Genomic DNA, 22,256 nt, shown 5'->3' with positions numbered 1-22,256 from the left:
TCCATTTCAGGGGGAAAACAATTTAAATGTCAGACTTTATTTTAACAATTAACTTTATTCGCTTTTATAAAGGACGATACCATTATTATGTACAAAGAAAAACAAACAATATTATAAAAAAACAATTTCGTTGATTTTAAGTTTAATTTACACTATTGTCTTTCTGAAGCGCTCTTAGAATTTTTATAATACATTATTTCATCAACTTCAAAGTGTATCAATATTTCATATTGTCTAACACTAAATATGATTATTTAATCCTCGTTACTTTATATAATTCTGCGAATGCTCATTGAGCACTTTACAGTAAAAAAACAAGTACTTACCATAATTTGTGCATACTACGCTTATAAACCGATGACGCACACCGTGGATCTTACTTTAACCAATTAATGGCACACCACGTGCGTCACTTAAGATCGACAATACATTAAGTACAAGACTATAATATATCATAGAACGAAATGTCTATGTACTATAATAAATAGAAAATCAAGATATACATATAATTAAAAAGAAAAACAACAAGTTGTTACTAAAAGAAATGAAAATGAGTACATGATAGGTACTATATAAAAATGTTCATGACTGGGTTCACTATGTTGCGAATGATACGAAATATTGTCAGGTCACGTGAAAATGTTACTGGAAGTCTTGTTTTATGATTAAGGAAGGGTTAAATTGATAGTTCGGTAGTGGGTGGTTGTTGCCATCCGCCAAAGGCTTTCTCAATTCTTTGAGCCACGGCAATCGTTAAGTGGTCGTTACCTGCATTGGCGACAATCTATGGAAAATAATTACTATGAATATTTACGTAATTAATCAGCCCGCGATATCGCGTAACCGAAAATCGACATGAATTACTTACTTGAAGACCAATAGGTAAACCTTTACTGTTTAATCCCATTGGACACTGAGTCACGGGTAGTCCCAATACATTATAAATCATCATGTAAGTGAAATTAGCGACCTTAGGGTATGATTGATGATGATAGTGAGCTGGGGTGACGTATGTAGGATAAATCAAAACCCCATTGTCGCCTAGGAGATCCTATAATTTCAAGAATTTTTTCATCAGTTCTCCTTTTCCTTCTAATACTACACACTTCAGGTATCTGACTTTACCTCAAATTGTTTCTTCAGTGCCATTTTCTTATCGACCATTTTACTGCGATAACTATTTGGAAATTTACTACTCAACCATTTTAACAATCCATAAGAGATCGGTGGTAACGAGTGGGACGATGCAAAGAAAAAGCATTTCAATAATTCGAGTAGAATCTTGCTCGAACCCTGTCCAATTGAAATGGTAATTAGCTGAGAATGAACGTGTTCAGAGTAGAAAAATATATTTACCACAGCTTTAACTTCCTCCGTTATGCCGTCCACCTCCATTTCCAGTAAGAGGTGCGTTGCTATATCAAACGCGAATTTCATATCGTTCAACTGTGCCTGAAATTTTATACATTATTCTAGTTTTAAAAAAAAACAAAAAAAAACCGTGTATACAGGGTGTTCGACAACAGGTGGGCAATATTTTAAGAGGTGATTCTAGGGATCAAAATAAGACGAAAATCAAGAATAATGAAATAGCGTTTACGGCTTTGTTTTCCAGTTATTAACGTTTAAAAATTCGAGTAAAAAGCGCCAGAAACCTGCAACCCGCTCAGCACCGACGACCGAACGTCGCGTCAGCAGGGGTCGGTACAGTCACAACCAAGAATCGTTGAATAGTAGAACCGTACCTCGTACTGTTTCTCGGTACTGCAGTATTCGGTTTCGATTCTTGGTTATGACTGTACCGACCCCTGCCGACGTGACGTTCGGTCGTCGGTGCTAGGCGGGTTGCAGGTTTCAGGCGCTTCTTACTCGAATTTTTAAACATTAATAACTGGAAAACAAAGCCATTTACGCTATTTCGTTATTCTTGATTTTCGTCTTATTTTGATCCCTAGAATCACCCCTTAAAATATCACCCACCTGTTGTCGAACACCCTATATAAGGTTTGCATTTACAAACAAACCTTCTGCACTGTAAGCCCATACGTCGTCTCAAGATGCTTCCTTAGCTTCTGAATCGCTCCTTTCATTTCTCTGTCTATGGAATTCGTTATTCCACAGCAGTCTTCCAAATAAAAGAACTTCATGTCTTCTAGCGATACCTTCTGATCAAAACGGTTTCGTGCTTCTTCCGATTGAGATATGATTTTCATCATAAGAGAAAGATCCTCCGCGTATCTAACCATCGTTCCGATGGTAAAGTAGTACGGCCAGTTTCTGTCGTTCGAATCTGGCTTATGACCCTTGCAAGACACCAAGCCTACGACGAATAGGGCCATTTAAAAGAAGATAACAAATTGAAAAAATTCCTTAGAAGTGTAAAGCTTACAAGCTGTTGGTTTGTGCCCAAAAATTCCACAAAACATAGCCGGAAGTCTTGCCGAGCCTGCGATGTCCGACGATAGGCTCAGAATTGACGCACCAGAGCCTAAAAGTGCAGCCTGAAAAGGGATTCTATAATCAATCTTCTTTATCGTATGAAAAGAACATAAAATTACAAGGACCATTGAATTTTCGATGAAAGTGTTGATATGGAGGATACTGACCTCACCACCGGAAGAACCACCAGCTACTTTAGTAGTATCGTAAGGGTTCCAAGTCGGACCGGTCACTTTGTTGTTGCTCTCCCAGAAAAGGCACAGTTCAGGTGTATTGCTAACGAGAAGAATAATGGCACCTGCTTCGCGTACCATTTCCACCACAGTCGCATCCTGGCTCGCTTTGTCTGGGATCTTCTTTTTCACTCCAACCGAGTATGACATCCCTGATAAGAGTCAAAATTATTTTCAAACGACGTGTACATTTTTTGTCAACATGTATGGATCTAAGAGAACGGGGTAGAGCCATTTTTCGGTACCATGCTCGGTACTGTACATACTTATTTCCGACGACGAATCGTGTGAAGAAATCATTACGATCAGCAGTTGATAAAGTAGATATACATATTCATTGCACATCGAAAGATATTTTTATTAACATTTGAAGTCATGAACCTTAAATCTCATGGACGTATTGCAGTTAAATTTTAATATCCATTCTAGTTAAAAATTGTAAAATACAAAGTATGCATCAATTTTTTTTTAACAGTGAACTTTGGACTAAAGTATTAGAAACTTGAAAGGTCATTAAAGAAGAATTTTTCTTTGCATCTTAACGAGCAATGATTAGTGTTGCTAATGGTGCTGATAAAGGAAACGATTAATAATGACACAGATACGATAAAGAGAAAAAACGATATAAACACTAATATGGATGTTGTTGAACGATTAGAGAGCGTCGAATGATACGTCACGTGTAAATTCGTCAAATGTCCATTCAGCGAAAGTTAGGTACTTCCGGTCAACGAAATCAATACTGAATCTTTTCATTGGAATGATTTAAATCTTCTTTCACCTGCATGCTCGATGGAGACATACCGTTTGATTAACTGCGAAAATATGTAAACGAATATGTCGGCATATTATATGCAAAAGGTCGAGGCAGGTTTAAAAAAAAAAAAAAAAAAAAAAAAAAAGTGGGTACTTCTGTAATTCTAAATTTTTATAATTTGGAAAATTGATCGTAGGCACAATTGCGGGATGAAAATAAAATACAAAACTGCAGGAATTTATTACTATGCTTTCTCATAATAGTATCTTCTTCATTTTTTTTTTTTTTTTTTATCAAACTATCTAATCTATACTGTCATTCTATTCTGGTAGAAATGGGTCAACGACTCTGCCGCTTAGAACGTTTGTTCTTGTTGCCATTTCAAAGAGACCGTACACTCGATAACTACGCGGAGACAGGTATTTTTGTAATATATCTACAGCGATTGCCACGGATCTTGAACCCATTCGATGCAATGTCGAATGCAAAACCGGTTTCAGTTTACAGGATTCGGGTCTTACTCTTACACCGTGTGTAGGAGAGACTTCGTAATGAAATATTTTGCATATTCCTTTCTTTATTACTCGGTCGAGCCAGTTCGAATAATAAATCGATAAGCAATTTGCTCCTTTTTTTTTTTTTTTTAAATAATCGTTCTCTTTTCTTTCGAACAATAAAAGGAAAGGAAAAACTAATCCGATCAGTTCCGGAAATAGCAGAAAAGAAAAATTTTTTTTTCGGCCATTCCTTGAGATTTTGACCCTCTAAACACAATGGCGCAAGAATTTTTTCAAAACTATAGCCTCCTTCTCAAGATTTTCAATCTTAGATACAGGTTGGCTAATAAACGAACGGATTGATAATTAGCGTTAAACAAACCTTGCACCGCGATGCTCTCTTTGACGGTCATGGGAACACCGAGAAGTGGCATTTCTCGAGCCAGTTCCTCTTCACTTTTTCTGCTCCACAATAAAAATTCATCGACTTTTCTTGCTTCTTGAATCGCTTCATCGAATCGCGAATCCACGATCGCGTTTAGAATCGGATTCACGTCTTTGCATCTCTCTACGCAAGCTCTGACCACTTCTTCGCTGCTAATCTACAGGGAAAAAGCTCGTATATAAATAAATCATTCAAGATCTGATTTGATACGAAATATCTACCTTTCTATTCCGAATCCTTCTCGCAATCTCCGTGGCTGAGAGCAATAGAACGTGACTGTTGATCGGTGGTAATCGTTTCCGTTTCTTCAGACATTGCAACATCAGAAACGGTGTAACCAGACAGTATAGCAAAAACAACAGGAACTTGAGAATCTTTTGAACGATCAGTATCACCGTGTCCTGTGAAATAGATATCGTAGAACGAAGATTTCATACGCTTGACACGTTTCGCGTTTGAAGGTTTACAGGAAACATTTGAAACCGGCAGATAAAATTAATCAGCTGGCAGTTTTGCAACATAGACTATAAAAACTTTTAGAAAAAGAAGTGCAACACTGTTTATACGAAAAAATAGAATGTATAACTTTTTGTTCGTAAATCAACATCATTAGTAAAATTAATTGATAATTATCAATGATCAAAGATCGATGTTGATTTACCGGGAAGGTTAATTGAAAGGTTAATTATAATTAAAAGTGATTAAAGTTCATTTCACCGTTCGCTAATAACAATGAGTTTATTAAATCTTCATTTATTATTTACTTCCTTTTCTTTTTTAATTTAAAAAAAAATTGCTGCTCTGAGTAAATTATTCTTCATAATACAGGCGTTGAAGTCTCTCGAAATGGAAAAGTTCGCTTCGATTTGTTTTTTTTTTTCACGCCTGACCGTGAATTCCTTCTATTTATTATAATAATTCACACCGCAATTAGCATGATTACGATACACCTCGTTGACGGATTTGGTGTCACGGTAACGAAAATAACCCATGATCAAAATGCAGAGAAATAAATGTTGTCTTTTTAAACAATGGGTCAGAAAGATACTTTGTATCTTTTAAAGGGCATTGAACGTGAAAGGGAATGCAACCGAGCGGTTTTTTACTTAATTGACTTGTCCCGTATTTGCGTTGACCGCGTTCACGATTCCTTTAAAGTCTCTACCAGTTGTATTCAGTCGTTAGCGAGTCATTGACACTTAAGCACAGCTGCTGGTAAATGATTTTTTTTTTCATTTCACAGTACAGTTCGCGTTTTAATAGTGAATTTCATTTTTAAACTGCGATACCAATTATCTAGTAGCAATATTTCGAGAATTCTTCATATTTTTTCATTACTCACCCAACGATGAACCATGATTTTCGTGTACACTAATGGTAAAGCGCATAATAAAAGCTCCATGATCGATTAATTAACAATATTTAGATGATTATTCCTCTTCAATTTCGTCGTATCTCCCTGCAAGTTCTTAAACTTTGCGCTTGAAAATAACAATGACGAATCGCACTTATGTCATTGAATTTCGGTAGGCATTAACACTGTTATTGTTGAACATTTTGTTAAGATTAAAGAGGACTATGGTACCGTTCGTTCTTATCCTCTTTATCCGTCTTATCAACGACGCGTGTTTCGTTATCGTTGGCAAAAGCATGCAAGTCTTTCATTAATTTTCTTTTCCTTTTCCGTCGTTAGTGTTATCCCGACAGAATGTTTCCATTATCAATAATTTTTAGTAATTCTATTATTTTCTTTCTACCAAAATTTCACAATCATTATCTCGAATTTACAGAATCCAATCACGATTCCAATTTCAAACGTTCTCCTCTACTATATTTAGTATATCATTCTTACGACCTATTCTTTACCGGATACTACGTTCGTGTTTAATGAACTCGGATGAACTTAAGAGGAGAAAAATAATCGGTATGATATCTCGTTCGAGTCGTACATCATTTCAGTAGTCGCGGCGCGGACTAACCCGGCTCGACACGCCTGCAGCATACTTAAATGAAAAATTATAATGGTGGGGCGTTTTGTAAAACCCTCGACGACCTTCTCGAACGGGTAAAAGAGAACTAACATTCGAAAACTGGTAATCACCGTCCAGTCAATCGATTAGAGCGACATGTTGAAAGTCGACTGCACTGTTCGATGCAGTTGATGACGCACCGTGTGCGTCATTACACAAGAATTGCATTATCAGTAATAATGATCACAGTCAGAAGCTGAATGATTTTTATAATTCGAAGATAAAATATCAGTAAAGGAAAAAGAAATTATTGGCATTGCTTGTTTTTGCATTAAATTTAATCGACAGACCTTTAAATTGACCTTCGTCCAAGCACATCGAGGGGGGGGGGGAATGAAAATTTCGATTCTTGTATGGTAAATGTAATTAACAGGACTCGCGTTGATTTTTTGTTTTTTTCTTTTATACTCATCGTCAATCAACTCTGACGAACGACAGAAGTGAATTTTCGATGGCTCGCATCATCGCCACGTGAACTTTGATGTAATGATTGTTCGGTCTTTTTTCGAGTAGTGGATACTCGTCGAGGATGTTTCGTTATTTTCCATACAATTTATTGATTTCCTGCTTTCGAGTTGTAAAAACGCAATTCAATTTTTTTCCTGTCTTCTTGGAATACTCGTTTACCCTTTTGAAGAACAGTTGAAATATTTTTGTGTAATTTATTCTTCTGCTTCGATAACATTCGTTCTTGATCCTCTTCCGGGAAGAAAAAATCAAGATTTTATTTAATCTCCGAGGATAGTTTCTCTGTCTCGTCGTGGATCGATAGGAATTCTAAGGTGAAAGCATTCGAAAATGCGTTTCAAATAGATTTTCATCGGGTCTAGGTCGACGACGAACAACAGTTGCACCATCCTAGAGTATCGAAGGACGAACAGTGTGGAATGAAGAATTTTTCTTGGCGAACGATGGTGTTGCAAGTCTGCAAATATGTGGACGATCGTTCGTCACTTTTAAAACAACCTGCACGAACCATTTACAGAATGTATTGAAAAATTCTTGTATCAAATGACTCACTGATACGTTGTTCTATCAGCTGATATCGGTCATCAAAATATAGAAATAATTTCCAAAAAATTGTGATTACACTTTATCGCAGTTTTCAAGCTTTTGGATGAATCTTCCAATAATTCAGAGTTCTTACTGCGTAGCAATTAGTTATGTGATCCACGTACACTCGTGAAGTGTTTAACAAGGTATCGCATGCATTATACAAATGGCATTGAATGGAACTTGCAATTCGAAGAACTTGCAATTAGAATGAATGGAGAATAGAGGGAAGATAAAGAAATGAAGAAAAAAAATTTCTATAGGCTCTCCATGATCTTCTCAGGTTAATAGTTATCCATGACATTGTGAATAATGCAATTACAGATGATAAAAAAAGCGTAAATTAATTGCATAAATATGAATCAGGTACTTATCTTTCTTTATCTCAATATCATGATGTTTTGTTATGTCATAAAAAATGTGGCAGCATAGATGCTGTAGTAGTGTCAGTTAATATAAAAAATATGCTAACAAATTTTATAAATATCCCACAAATTATTTTAGTTGCAGACAAGTCTGCTGTGTTTACGATAATGAATATCAGTGTACAATGTGTCTTCTTATTAATATGCCCAGTTTGTAAAAAATAATGTCTTTTCAGTTCCAGGCAATGATGCATTATTCAAATTCCATATGTTTGTCACACATAAATTATTTAAGTATTTGTTAAGAAATTCTCGCGGAGATCAATTAATTGGGTAATTTGTTTTCTTCAATTAGCCTGAAATTTGACAATTCATGCAAACGGGAAAGATTTTAATTGATATTAATTTAAATGGTAACTGGTTTATCTTTCTTTTGGTAACAGGAAAATATTTGTATAAATGCTGAAAATAAAAATTTAACAGGTTCTAGGATTATTTAAAATTGATGCAATAAATCTTCAGTCAACTTCAATTTATGAACACCTTCATGCTACAGTGATTTTTTAAACTGTTTAAAAAAAAATTCATGTTTGCAATGAATTGGTGACATTTCATGGAATTTGGGTATTCAGATTCTTTAAATTATCATAAATAAATGATACGATCAGACAATTGTTTGACATTCAATGGCATTGAACAGAAGTTTTGTTGTACAGGAAACATGGAAAATCATCGAAACGACTATGTTGTTCTTACTTTCAAAGTCGATGTTGCAATTGTTACGAAGACTTGCTTGCTTATGTGCAAAATTTCAGTTTACAGGGTTTCGTGTCGTAATTGTACGATAATATATTGTGAACATGTGATTTAGTGAATCACAAATTAGTGGCACTTTGTAACATCGCGAAATCGTGAAGTAGTGTTGGCCCAATTTTCAGATCACGAACCGATTGTACATGTGATTTTGTGAATGACAACACGATACCAATTAATTTTCGAATCACACCGCGCTCTTATTTCAAACTTCACGCATCACAACGCGGTATACCGACCCACTTTTTCAATTATAACAATGCTACTTTTTAAATCTTCACATCGCAACGTCGTGTTATTTCAACTTATAAATCATTTTCAAACTTATATTTTCATTTAAATTCAAAGTAGGTTAATGAATTACTCTTTTCCTCCCCAAAAAAGACTTGTTCCAATTTCCAAAACTTTACGTACCATGATTCTTATTTAACCAACTTCGATCCCTTGTGTTTAATCTTCCAATTCTTCAACATCCACTGATTCGTATTCTTTCAATCTCTCTCCCTCTTTCCTCGTTCGAACAGAGGAAACGAAACGATTGTATCTCACAAAAATTCTACCGTTTGATTTGTCACGTGACGAGAAGTCCCGAAAAACGAAATCTCCTGTTAGTAGCGGCAACTTTCTCGGCAACCGAATTCATCATCTGGGCCAACGAATCGTTCTGACGCTTTCTCGAGTATCTTCCGACAAAATTCACTTCTCCCTCCCTTTTCCCATAACGTTTGCCGTGTATTTTTCGTTTATCTTACGTTTTGTCGCGTGAAATCTCGCGTGGAATGAGGACAGACTCTGAATTTGCTCCTTTTTTTTTGTTTTTTAATTTAGAACGTAAACGATCGTTATCGGTTGTTAGCGGTTGTGATTACCATTGAAAGAAACTTGGTTCCACGTGGGGTCCCGGCAACAGAAGCTACGAGACGGGATGTCGTGATGACCGGATACGATGAACGGTAACTCCAAGACTAATTCCTCACCACCTTCAACGCTTGAGTACAAAATGAAAACGTTCTTCTGATCGTTGGATAGAGTGGGGTAGATCGATCCACGTTCGAAATCATTTCATTCTTACGATCCATAATAAGGTGTTAGAAACAAAAAAATACTCATTATGAGAGTATGTCATTAATGAGATTCTAATAATGAGTTGGTAATAATGCGAACTGATTAAACGATAGTGCTATCGTTCATTACTAGGATAATGTGTAATCAATACGTTAATCATCGCAATGATGTTCAATTATTAATTACAATTATCCAGGAGTTGATTATTTTTCGAAATGAATAGCGTTTGTAAGGTTGATTGCTCGAAGTAAGAAAATAAATTCGAGTTGAAGAAATTGTGATACTTGAAAAATTTCCTTCCCCAAAACATTCTCGTCGAGATAAATGTTAAAAATAATTTAATCATTCCGCTAATCGAACACTCTCTTCTCTGTGTAAGAAAAAAATATATTCTTATAATCTTATGATGTTTCTCAATGGTGGTTTTTGGTCCTATTTTATGGGAGATTTTGAGATAAGACTTGCCGAAAGTTTCGGAGGAAATGAAAACACGGAACCGGCCTTTTTATTCGCGTGCCAGTCGAATCGAATTTCGAAAGGAAATTGGATAAATTATTTTACAAATTGGATAATCACGTGCCAGACTTTTGGTTTTTATCAATTGGAGAACATTACGAGTGGACTTTAGCTCGAACAAAGATACGCTTCTATTCAGAGGTTGAGAAAAAAATAAAAGTAACGTGAAATGAAATAACAGGAGATGTAATCATTGTTTGAGAAGCAATCATTTATCCAAGGCAACAACAATTTTTCTAATAGATTTTGATGAGACATTCTTAATGGAGATGCAGTAGTTTACTCGATTCCTGTTATTTTAAGAAACAAGAATTTTTTACTTTCTTGCCTTCTTTGATACCAATTTTGTACAAATTGTTTTAACCAATTAATTTTTGCCAACATTTTCTTTTGCACTTCGGTTCGATGAATTGAAACACGTTTGTAGAACCTTGAAACAGAAATAAAGTAGGGAGAAATAGTCGTATGAATGAGAATTAGTACGAATTAGCAACATTTCCAGTTACCCTTACGTGCTTCTTCGATTTGCCGAAGCAATTAACGCACCACCGCGGCTATCTCATTGTCACCCTTTGAAATTTACATTTGAACAGTTTCTCTGACGAGATTTCTAGCCGGTTGCTTCGTTAAACAATCGTCGTCGAGAGGATTTTTACACGTGGAACTTTCTGTTTCTCGGTAAGCGTGACGCTGAAAATTGCATAGGTACTTACTAATGTTTCGCAAAACCATTTATTAGAGATTAGGAAGGATATTGCGAATAAATATTGCACCATCTTTCGTTCAAACGGAATTGAAATTGTCGAGAATTGCTTTTACCAGCCTTAGGACAATTTTTTCTTGGGATGAGCCAGGTCCGAAGAAAATTATTAGAATTATTAGAATTTTGGAAGCTTAGAATCTTAGAATTTTAAAATAGTGAAGGAGCCAGTCCCTATTTTGAGGGAAGCCCAAGTCTTCCTTCTTTCGTCAACCCATAGCCATGGTAATTCATTAATTTAATTATTTTTTGATGTTCATCGAAAAAAAAAGTGAAAATTTTTAGGTCAGTTTCAAGAAGAATAAAAATACAATATTGTTTCCTGGTTATGCGTGAGCTTTCGTTTATTTGAGAAAAATATTATTTACATTGCACAGATATATCACTAGTATCATTAGAAACGAATGGACAATCGATCTTTTCGAAAGCTCCTTACATCGAAGTCCTTTTTTCCAAAAAAAAAAAAAAAAAATCGAACCTAGACTGTGAATTTCAAGATTTAAAAAATAAAACGATCCCCCAGAAACGAAACAGATAGATAGAAAAAAAAGAAAACAATTTTTTTGTGCAACTTGCCAGTCCAAAAACGTAACAAATATCGGATTTACACGTATTGTGTTCTTTCAGTCAAGAATGATTAAAATATTTCAACAATTTGTTTAGTGCTGTGACACGATACGTCGCGTTCAAAAATAATATATATAAATATCGATAAAGGCGTTAGCTAGAATAATATTAATAATACTAATCGTAATAAAAATAATAATAGTAATTTATAACATCATTACACGCGTGAAAAATAATTTCTAATTGATAACGCTATTCAATGATCTCCTCTCTCTCTCTCTCTTTTAAGAAAAGAAAAAAAAAACATTACTATAAGGTACGCAACTCTCCTGTCCTCTTATTAAGTACTGAATACAATATTATCGTCGATACGAGCCATTATTATTGTTAATTAATATATGTTTTACATTCAACGCGACTGTAAACACCGCAAAAGGCATCTTAACGACCGTCCATCATCTTTTCGACTTCTTTTCACCCCCCCCCCCCCCCCCCCCCTGCCTTTCAAATCGGATAAATATTCGTTATGGAAAAAGCTATTCGTTTGTTCTTTTCTTTTACGTTGTTTATAATAAAATACATCTATATTATTAAATCCTGGACCTCGTGAAATTTCTCATTGATCCTCGCGATTTACATGAAAAAATGGTATCACATGAACGTTACAATGGGCCTCGTCTCTTCGTATTACAATGCACTGAAAGACACAAACAGAAGCTTCCGGTTTCCGGTGGGTGAAAGTTTCGTTTTAAAAAAATAATCGCGTCCATAGATCTACCCTCGATCTATCGTACGATTTTGGATTTATGCATCTGAACGTTACAAATTTTTTTTTTACATAAACAAAAGTCATTGTATTTTTTTAAATTCGTAACTTTCAGCTCACTGGATATCTAACCGGTTTACAGATAAGTTTCGCGTTTACAGGTAATACGTTAAATACATAAAAGATACAAAGAAATGCTATAGATTCTATTAAAGATCTACAGGCAAACCGAAAACACTATTCAAAGTTTTAATATACACTCTCATTTGTATAAAAAAAAAAAAAAAAAAACACTGCACGTACAATAAATTAACAATAATCACTAATAAATGCCAACTAAAGAATATCAAAAGAGTGTTACTACATTTCTTTGTATCTGTTAGGATTCAGCAATTATGTTATGCGACACTTATCTTGAGATACACTGTCCATTAAAAGCAAACTTATTTTCTATAATCATGTGCAATGATTTCTCATTCCCCTATCATTGCCTTTCCTGACTATTTACATTAATAGCGGTGTAAAAGCTTGCTTATTATTCATTATTCCCCACGTAAAGATATACTTGGTTATGCAACAAATGCAAACTCCGATCAGCAGATCACAGCGAAGGGTAGAGTGTGCGAACAGAAAACGTGTGAAGAGTATTTCTAGTTATAAAGCGAATAGAAATGCATCCGTTTAATACTTGAATGCAACAGTGCGGTTCGCCGTACATGGAAACAGTAAACATCGTAATATAACATTATATATATTAACATCTGGTCTCCTAAAAGCGAGGAAACTATCTCGTACGTAGCTGAACGCGTTATAAACGAATATGTGTCCTATCTGATATTTTGTTTATTAATCAAATTACTCTTATTAGCGAAATCAATCACGAGAACGTGTACACTCTCATACGTAGTCAAGTGTCACGTCTGTATATATTGTTAATTATAGATGCAAAACGTTTGCCTTTTGCGTTTCTCCTGGGATACCCTGTATCCATCAAATTCATTTTAAACCACGATAAACTATTGCGTTTGGTCGAGTAACAGTTGTATCTTAAAATGAAAAAGAAAAAAAAAAAAATAAGAATACATGGAAAACTTTCGTGTCGTTAAAAGAATGTACAAATTTGACAAAGCGAAAATGTAATAGAAATGCATGATAAATCTTCCCAGTAATGGAACGCAAACGGCTTAAATATAATACGCCTAGAATAGACTCAAAACTCACTCGTACAAGGGTGCGAATAAAATTTCCTAACTCTATAAATAATTTCTATCAAGCGCTTAACACGATAATAATCGTCCAAACTAATTACATAGTACGAAATGTAAATAGTATAGTATTAACTTAATAACTTTATGTACCAACAATGTGCAGTTAGCAATGATATATAAACGTTACATCCGGATCGTTAAATTTATTCAATAATGAAAACGCAACGTTTCAAAATAGTCTCGAGTGAAAACAGCTAACGGCAGCATTTTATTTTTCAAACATTATCGCCTATCTTGTTTCTATCTATAAAAGTAATGATACTTTTTAATGTTTTACAATAAAATTATATCACGCAATATCTCAAAAATCGTATTAACAAACGATGTGAATAGAAATGTGAGACCGAGTATCATCGTTGTCTAAATATCTTTTCTTTTTTTTTTTTGTTTTTTTTCATAAAACTATATCTGTTCCATAGCCGATATGAATTAGTCTCTTAGTGTGTGTGATCCACGCTGTGATTTGCATTCTTCAACTAGAACGCTTTTAGGGCGTTAACTTTCAAGTATAAAAATTGACTGCATAATAATAAATTATAATTTATGACGAAACACTTTGATTAATTAGAAAACAATATTTTCTGTTTTTCAAATTATGAAACAAAGCGAGTACTATGATGTGTACTGGATGTATAACTATTTTACAAAAGTCTACATAATAATCTTCACCCCCTTAACTCGTCACTCTAACCGTATATCAATTTTGCTTCGTAAATGGTCAAAATCTTTTCTTTTTTTTCCCCAGCATTGTTTTCAATCGAATGTCCGCAATTTGTTATAAAATGTATCAGTCACTTGTTTTCTTATTCATGGATAAAATATGTTGTATTATAACCAGTGACTCCTGGTCCGAGGCAATAATCACGTTAGCAATGATTGGGTTAGTTAAATAACATGCGCGGTTACACGTTTGTTAAAAATATAGCACGGGTGAGATTCTTTGGAGGAGTTTTAAATTGAGATGATCGAGATTGTTCATCGGGCATCTTTCGCCGTTAATTTCTCTATTAATTCTTGCAATGGTGCTAATTCTCTTCTCTCTATCAAGTTAAATTCCTGCAACAAATGAGAATAAAATAAAAATATTAAAGAAGATTACATTTAAATCTCCAGTTTAATATTTAATCTTGCTCTCTTTACCTGTACAAAAAATATGAAATGTTTGAATGATGTATTTAAATGTGCCTCTTCGCCAAGTTGAACTACTTCACTGAAGTGTTGATGATAGATATGTGCATATACTCTAAACAGCCGTTTTAATATTGTCTTGGCAATGGACAAAAAATTTTTTGGAAAAGGAACCCCTGAGAAACCAACATTTTGATCAAAACATTAATAAAATGAATGTCACCATTAATAAGATAATATCATTTACCAATTTTTGAAGGAAACAATGTTTCGTCGTCTAACTGGTCTTGCACCCAGGTCATTAAATAATCAATGTACTTTGGTGCAGAACACTTAATTGGTTTCTTAACAGTGTGCCCATCAGCCCAATGATATTCGTATTTTGGTCCTGCAGACATGATGGGACAACTTTCTTCTGTACAAAACTCTGTGATAGTGCCATATAACATGTTGATTTGATTAAAGAAATCAACAGCTGGAACAAAAGGCAAGTTGATTGAACCATTGTAAAAATATAATATATCTTTGTATATCTTTATTACATACTATTTACTGCAACCCATTCATTCAAATCTTCACCCTCTGGAAGCATAACTGCCAGTCTCAGATTCCCAGAACCAAGGGTGGCAGCTGCATGTTTCATCAAGTCATACTGATGAGTTCCCTCAGGAATATTCTTCTTTGGTTTGAAGGTTTTTGAGGACCTGCTTCCGCTTAAGAAATTCATAAAAATATTTTTCAGCAACAATTAACCTTTAAGGAATATTATATAAAGTCACTTTACTTGAATAATAATCTATATTACAATAAAAAGCGATACAAATCATTCTACATATAATTGTAAATTTATACAATTATGTTAATATCATACATAAATTTTTATTTATACATTCAAAATTCAAATATAGGAAATTATATTCATATTTAAATTCGAGATGTATAATCGATCGATCGTAAGAATCGAACAAAACAATATAGACGTAATAAAACAAATCGAATACATCAAATATGACAAAGTTATCGATTTATAGGAACTATTAAAAACTTTCTCAGTGTTGTATTATCAGTACATTGCAAATAAATTCAACTTCCGTAGTGCGGTGAAGATAAGAAGTGTCTGTGCTGATAAAGTTGACGTGCGATAAATATGTGCGCGTTGAACGACCGCGGGTGAAAGTGGCGATGAATAAGAGACTAAGATCATAGAAAACGAACGATTTTTTAAAAAGAAATTATGGCATCGCGCTATTTTTAGGTATCCAGCGATTGGTCGATCGCGATGTATACGAATTCAAGTACATCGGGTCGAGAACCTAAATTAGCCAACAGGCAAGCGAACGGAACTGGCCAAGCGATTTCTGTCAATATTCGTTCTCATTGTGACCGGTTCACGGTAATAAATTACCGATTCTCCATCGTTGTCATTTGTCAGTCGCGAACGAAAGTGTTGAACGATCGGATGATTAATCAACAGAGAAACGTTTATACAAGAAGATATGTTTGTATAATTTATATCGTTGCTTAGTCAACAACACAGAATATTAACGAAGTTAAAACGCACTAAAGGATAGTTGATTTTCATTTGAAATGAAAAAACCACTTACAATAGGAAGCTCATTGTGCGCACGTAGATGACCTGTCGATAAAATTCGATTTACAGCTACGCAACTGTACGTGTCGTTGATTTTCTTTGTATTACAAAACACTACACGATTCGGCTGTCGACAAATTTTATTAAAATCCACCATGCATTCACCCACGACACCACTATAGACGGTTTGTCAACTACCTTCCCTATGATCTCCCCCAACTTCAATCCTTCCAGTACTGAACGGGATTGTACTTGGGTTCAGTCACGACCTCTGTCCAGACGTGACTGCAGATGCACTTTATTTTTCTATAACTTTATGATTTTTACTATCTCTTTGTTCATGTATTTTGCAAAATATGTATAGAATTCAATCGATATACTGTTAAAACACCCATACTCTAAAATGTTTTACTATATTCAACACGATCGATATAGTAGATAAAAAAACGTTATTACACGTTGATGATGCATTTAGGAACACCGGAATAGATCTATCGATAATCAAATAAATTTATAATTTATCATGTATACTTCTTCATATAATTAAATAATGGATCATATTTAGTTTGAAACAACTACCAAACTCTTATTTAAAGTAATAGTTTTCTTCAATTATTGTGTTCATAAATTAGGAGGTATCAGCAATTTGTAAACAATTTTCTTCGTTTGTATCAAAATGAAATAGAAGTTATCATTCTTTTAATATATCTTTATGATTAAAATATTATATTAATTTTCAAATACTGTAAAATATCGAATAATTTATTTTTAATGCATTATTTTGATCGATGTAAACTAGCTTTAAAGTTCGTGAAGCAAACGCCATTTTGCTGGTAGGTCTGTAGAGCGTGGTGTTGGTTGATCATTTGATGTCAATTAACTTAATTTGTAATTTCTCTTAATTTATAATTCAACACAAGAATACGTAAGTATAAATAGAATATTCATGATATGAAAAACAGATAAATTTGTTATCGAATACAGCCTACAATCGAATGTTATTAATATTAAAAATTTTGTAACATGATTTGTTTAATGTTATTCAATATTTTTGCTTGAACATTGCATTTTTTGTTTTCAAGTTGTCTTCGTAATTAATAAAACCTAATAATTTTCAAAATATTTCTGTCGCTTCTTTATCGATGTTTCTGATTTATTGAACATTTATGACCTTCACATTTATGAACTGGTGTTACTGTAAATAAAGATGCACACAACAGTGCAACTTATGCAATAGCAATTAATTGCAGTAAGATAACGTTAGAAAAGTCAAACGGATAAAATATATATAATATTTTGAAAATACGTCATAATTAATAAATAATATTCTTTTGTAATGCAAAAAACAGAATATTAAAATATGTTTATATTATTTATAGTATAGTTTATTATAGGTAGAAGCCATGTCGAATGGTAGTGGAGATCATGATGATGAAGGTTATGTGGTCAAATTACGTGGACTTCCATGGTCTACCACTGTTGATGAAATTATGAAGTTCTTCAGTGATTGTTCTATCTCAAATGGTAAAAATGGTGTTCATATGACTATGTCAAGAGAAGGCCGTCCTAGTGGAGAGGCTTATGTAGAAATGGATACACCTGAAGATATTGAAAAGGCTTGTAAAAGAGATAGAGATCATATGGGTCATCGTTATATAGAAGGTTAACAAAAAGAAAGAAATTATAAATATTCAAAATCTTGGAATATTAAAGGCATCTAACTGTTTTTTTGTGTTATAGTCTTTAAAGCTAAAAGAGGTGAAATGGAGTGGGTAGTCAAAAGAAGTGGTTTCAATCTGGAAAATGCTATGGATGATGCTTGTGTGAGACTACGCGGTCTACCATTTGGATGCTCTAAAGAGGAAATAGCACAATTCTTCTCAGGTATTTTGTACAATATGTATGAATTTGTATGTCTATTTATTTTTTATTACAGTATATTACTAGTTCATTTACCAACCTTGTTGAAGACCAGTATACCCTTTTTTTTTTTTATAATTATATTATCTCCTTATTGTGTTTTGTTAATTGATAGAGATTTTGAATCACAGAGACTGAATGTTTTTGATGGTTGTAACACATTTATACCATAGTGGCTTTTTGGTTTTAATTTCAAACAACTATAAATGCCTAAAATGAAGACCCAAAAAATGTTGAAATTTATATCCATCCCAAGCAGTGTTTCTGTGTTTCATTATTATTAAATAGCCTGAGTTAAGATTTAAGATTAAAGATCAATGTTCCTGTGTTATGCTGCCCTGTACAGACTAAAAGACTTTTGTTATAATTTACATATACTTCATATTTTATTTATATAACGTGTCTTTGTGTTTCAAAGGTAGAACTTAATTCTTAACTTCGGCGTAGTAACCTTTTCTTTTTCTTAATTACAAAATACATATATATATATATATTTTTTTTTTGTTGGAGCGAGACGTTTTGCACATAACGTGCAAAGGATATTTAAATCTTGCTTCTTTATAAGGGTTTTAATAAACTGACGATACTATAATTAATAATGGGTGTTTCGTTACAATGTCGATGTTTGATTATGTGTGGGTCAGGGTTGGAGATATTGCCGAACGGGATTTCACTACCGACAGACTACACGGGCCGCAGTACTGGGGAGGCTTACGTTCAATTTGTTAACAAAGATGTTGCGGAGCGCGCTCTGCAGAAACACAAGGAAAAGATAGGACACAGGTGGGGCACTGACGCTAGCTGGGTTTGGGTATACTTATGACTTTTCAATATCATTTTATGATCGTAGTATATGTAGGTATATAAATTTTGTTAGTAAATAGCGGGAGCGAGTTTCTTTTTAAATAGATGCAGTTTCTTTATTACCTATCAATGAATTTTATTTCTTATACTAATTTCTTATACGTATGACCAAGAGTTCATTCGTTATTACATTGAAATATATAAATTGAGTGTATAAAGAAACTGCTTCTCTCCGAACACAAATAAAAGAAAAGTTAGTCGTACGTAAGCGAAAGTACTGTTGGCCCAACTGATACCTATGGGTGGGTGCCGGGCGGGAGGTACCCCCTTACATCGTCACCAAATCCCATGGGAGTGTGGGTAGGGCTAACCCAGGATGGGTGGGCACTACAAAGGTGATAATCATCGATCTAATTTGGCACACCTGTTTGACAATTGCACAATTGTACGTTTTATGCAAGAAAGGAAACATATATTAATTTAAGCTCAAAGGCTTTGCACAATTTCATAAGATCACTATAATGAAATACAGCTCGCATTGCACGGAAATATTCATTGTAACGATAATAGGGTACACACTAATTATGACATTCTAGCTTTCTTCGAGATTCTTAAACTTTCTTATATTTCAAATACTTTATTTTAATCGTATCGCATCTCGATACTTCAATATTATTTGTTATGATAAATATTGCATAAAGTGCAATTGTAATTGTCATATACCTGAGGATCATCAACGTCTCAGAGGCTAGGGTGACATAAATACATCAAAATGCAATGTCACCGAGGGAGGGTATCTACACAGATTTAATAAATATGTGGAGGTGTAGTATGAACCAGTTATCTGTTATCAAATCTTCAATATGGATTTTTTCTTCAAGTCATTTCTTTCATATATATATATATACACACATGATAAATGAATTACTCCTGCTCCGCGCAGATTTATTTTAAATATTCATATTTCCTCTCTTTATTTAAACATTCGGACTTGTTCTCATTTATATTTTTGCATTTAATTCTCCAGTTTGAAGGCAGCCTGCTATAAGCGGCAATAATATCTATATTAAGATTCTAATAATTAATATCAATCTTAACAGATACATCGAAATCTTCCGAAGCACTTTGTCCGAAGTACGTGCTAGCATCGGGCCGAAAATGCGAGGAGGTCCAATGGGTGGTTTTAATCAAAGACCCGCTCCCTATGACCGAGGTGCTCGTTTCGGTGGGATGAACCGTTTTAGCAATAATGGCAGAGGTTCTAGAAATAGAGGTAAAAATAAATGCATAAACATGATTTGTAAATCGTAGCCACGTTTAATCTTAATGTTTTTTTTTATTATTGTACTGTATAGATTTTGATGGCGGCCCATGGGGAAGCGGTAATAACTTTGACTCGCGTGGAGGCGGTATGGGTATGAGAGGTGGTTTGGACATGAAAGGTGGAAATTTCCGAGGCAGTGGTGATACATGGGGTGGCAATTCTGGAATTCATAGTATACACATGCGTGGATTACCATTCAAAGCTACAGAACAAGATATAGCTGATGTAAGATTCTTGAGTCGGATAACATTTCAGTATTTTAATGTTGTTACCATTGTTATAACAAAATTTTATTGTATGTCCCTAGTTCTTTAGACCTATTGAACCTGTAAATGTTCGAATTATCCTTGAAAATGGTGGACGTCCTTCTGGAGAGGCTGACGTAGAATTCGCTACTCACGAGGAGGCTGTCAAAGCAATGTCCAAAGTTTGTTTAATAAACACTAATTTGATATAGATATTATGAACGTTGGTCACAAAGCTATTGTTATAAAATTGTGTTACAGGACAAAAGTCACATGTCTCATAGGTACATTGAATTATTCCTAAATTCAACTGGTGGTTCAAGTGGAATGTCATTAGGTGGTATCGGTAATTTCTGCGGAGGTATGTTTTTCAATGGAAAAATGATTGTGTTGTTCTGTATTTTATATTTCATTTTTTTAACGTTAATTTATATTACCAGGTTTGGGCAATAACTTTAGGCCAGGATATTCTCCAAATAGAGGCTTCAGTTCCCAGTTAGGAGGAAGCAATTATAATAGTTTTTGAGGTCGGGTGTCGCGTTTCTTACGCCACCGACGATAAACTGTTTCGTAAATCAAAGTTTTGACATACTGAATTATAACATCGATGAAACCTTGTTTTTGTATTGGATTCAGTTAGAAATTAATTGTTTTACAAATTATATACACGATACTCGTAAACAAAACATAAAGATTATGTTTCGTTTTGATAAAACGTTTGTGAACATTGATCAGTTAAATATTTTTTTTTGAAAAATAATTTTGATAGATCACAAGTTACTATGTTCCATTTCTTTTTTCACTTTCATTTGTTTGTATAAAAATTGATAATTAAATTATAATGAACTTTTTCAAACCATTGGCGTAATGCGTATTTTAATTAATAATTTATACAACTTTATAAAAGACAACACATACTCTTATAAATTATCTTTAAAAAAGTATTGAATAGTTTTTATCGCTTAGATTATCTTCTGTTTCTACATGTTGTATATTGTACATCTGTTGTTTAAGTCTTCAGAAAAGTGTTCCAAATTCTAATAGTACTAGAGAATAAGCATATTTATAAATTATATAACTGCTTCAACACCAAGTTATTGATAAATTTAGAAATAACGATTTCATTCGTACGAGATATAGTTAGTTTATATTAAAGAAAACCACTCAACGATTACGATCCATATTGTAATATACTATCCAAATAATAATTCACAGTTACATTTATAAAGTTTATGTTGATTTTATGAAATACAATTGTTCTAAATGATACATAAGGTATTTCAAATGAAGAAAATGTTTAATGGTATGATAAATAATTTAGTGTATTTTAAATGCTATTAAACTCTATTCCATGTTTGGCATTTAAAAAGTTAGTTCTGCAAATTCAAATTAATTTCACTTATAGCAAGTTGAAACAACTTCAAAATATTTCACTAGGCATAAGTGAACAAGAATAAAACTCTCTTTTCATTGTGGAAATGAATGTTGTAAACAATGTGGGAATGGTTGTATTCATTTAGGACCTTATATTTTGTATGTGAGAAGGATCTATATTCAAAAGGTAAATGTATCCTTATAAGTTATTAACTTGTGCATGAAATTACTAGGAATGGAGTATGATATGATTCATGTTTTATAAAACGTAATAATAAATATCTTGATAAGTAAAG

At 33.7% G+C, this 22,256-nt stretch overlaps 3 protein-coding genes across 8 annotated transcripts; 1 reads left to right on the top strand and 2 right to left on the bottom strand.

Moving 5' to 3' along the window:
* Positions 1-61: 61 nt before the first annotated feature.
* Positions 62-9,627, bottom strand: LOC117607368 (fatty-acid amide hydrolase 2-like). Of its 3 annotated transcripts, none has more exons than XM_034330994.2 (10): positions 9,502-9,627; positions 4,593-4,772; positions 4,309-4,528; positions 2,607-2,824; positions 2,390-2,501; positions 2,025-2,320; positions 1,357-1,452; positions 1,126-1,293; positions 869-1,051; positions 62-784 (listed from the first exon to the last, which is right to left on the bottom strand). In XM_034330994.2, exons 1-10 carry the CDS (start codon positions 9,502-9,504, stop codon positions 677-679), a joined length of 1,584 nt encoding a protein of 527 aa, XP_034186885.2. In that variant the 5' UTR covers positions 9,505-9,627; the 3' UTR covers positions 62-676. The 3 variants fall into 3 exon arrangements, with proteins under 3 accessions (XP_034186885.2, XP_034186884.2, XP_034186883.2); XM_034330993.2 differs by lacking the exon at positions 9,502-9,627 and adding an exon at positions 9,047-9,480; XM_034330992.2 differs by lacking the exon at positions 9,502-9,627 and adding an exon at positions 5,714-6,610.
* Positions 9,628-13,943: 4,316 nt separating this feature from the next.
* Positions 13,944-16,710, bottom strand: mats (MOB kinase activator-like 1). 2 transcript variants are annotated; one of them, XM_034331006.2, is made up of 5 exons: positions 16,307-16,710; positions 15,249-15,415; positions 14,950-15,177; positions 14,715-14,878; positions 13,944-14,630 (listed from the first exon to the last, which is right to left on the bottom strand). In XM_034331006.2, exons 1-5 carry the CDS (start codon positions 16,318-16,320, stop codon positions 14,550-14,552), a joined length of 654 nt encoding a protein of 217 aa, XP_034186897.1. In that variant the 5' UTR covers positions 16,321-16,710; the 3' UTR covers positions 13,944-14,549. The 2 variants fall into 2 exon arrangements, with proteins under 2 accessions (XP_034186897.1, XP_034186898.1); XM_034331007.2 differs by lacking the exon at positions 16,307-16,710 and having other exon boundaries at positions 15,249-15,444.
* Positions 16,711-17,070: 360 nt separating this feature from the next.
* Positions 17,071-21,281, top strand: glo (heterogeneous nuclear ribonucleoprotein glorund). Of its 3 annotated transcripts, none has more exons than XM_034331322.2 (9): positions 17,071-17,218; positions 17,688-17,955; positions 18,034-18,177; positions 18,858-18,996; positions 20,118-20,290; positions 20,373-20,566; positions 20,649-20,768; positions 20,848-20,947; positions 21,027-21,280. In XM_034331322.2, exons 2-9 carry the CDS (start codon positions 17,697-17,699, stop codon positions 21,110-21,112), a joined length of 1,215 nt encoding a protein of 404 aa, XP_034187213.1. In that variant the 5' UTR covers positions 17,071-17,218; positions 17,688-17,696; the 3' UTR covers positions 21,113-21,280. The 3 variants fall into 3 exon arrangements, with proteins under 3 accessions (XP_034187213.1, XP_034187215.1, XP_034187216.1); XM_034331324.2 differs by having other exon boundaries at positions 17,099-17,218; positions 17,673-17,955; positions 21,027-21,281; XM_034331325.2 differs by having other exon boundaries at positions 17,100-17,218; positions 17,678-17,955; positions 21,027-21,281.
* The last annotated feature ends 975 nt before the right edge of the window (positions 21,282-22,256 follow it).

This window comes from Osmia lignaria, chromosome 14 (assembly GCF_051020975.1).
Source record: "Osmia lignaria lignaria isolate PbOS001 chromosome 14, iyOsmLign1, whole genome shotgun sequence".
NCBI classification, from domain to species: domain Eukaryota; kingdom Metazoa; phylum Arthropoda; class Insecta; order Hymenoptera; family Megachilidae; genus Osmia; species Osmia lignaria.
This window is presented reverse-complemented; position numbering and strand designations above follow the sequence as displayed.

Bases quoted from the DNA above. Each gene is read 5' to 3' on its own strand.
- glo (XM_034331324.2), top strand. From the start codon at position 17,697: ATGTCGAATGGTAGTGGAGATCATGATGATGAAGGTTATGTGGTCAAA. The intron at 20,291-20,372 runs GTAAAAATAAAT...TGTACTGTATAG, and splicing joins CAGAGGTTCTAGAAATAGAG to ATTTTGATGGCGGCCCATGG. The intron at 20,769-20,847 runs GTTTGTTTAATA...ATTGTGTTACAG, and splicing joins CTGTCAAAGCAATGTCCAAA to GACAAAAGTCACATGTCTCA.
- LOC117607368 (XM_034330992.2), bottom strand. From the start codon at position 5,773: ATGGAGCTTTTATTATGCGCTTTACCATTAGTGTACACGAAAATCATG. The intron at 4,529-4,592 runs GTAGATATTTCG...TTTTCCCTGTAG, and splicing joins GAAGGATTCGGAATAGAAAG to ATTAGCAGCGAAGAAGTGGT. The intron at 1,052-1,125 runs GTAAAGTCAGAT...TTGAAATTATAG, and splicing joins CACTGAAGAAACAATTTGAG to GATCTCCTAGGCGACAATGG.
- mats (XM_034331006.2), bottom strand. The intron at 15,178-15,248 runs GTATGTAATAAA...CTTTTGTTCCAG, and splicing joins TGAATGGGTTGCAGTAAATA to CTGTTGATTTCTTTAATCAA. The intron at 14,631-14,714 runs GTAAAGAGAGCA...CATTTGTTGCAG, and splicing joins ATTTCATATTTTTTGTACAG to GAATTTAACTTGATAGAGAG.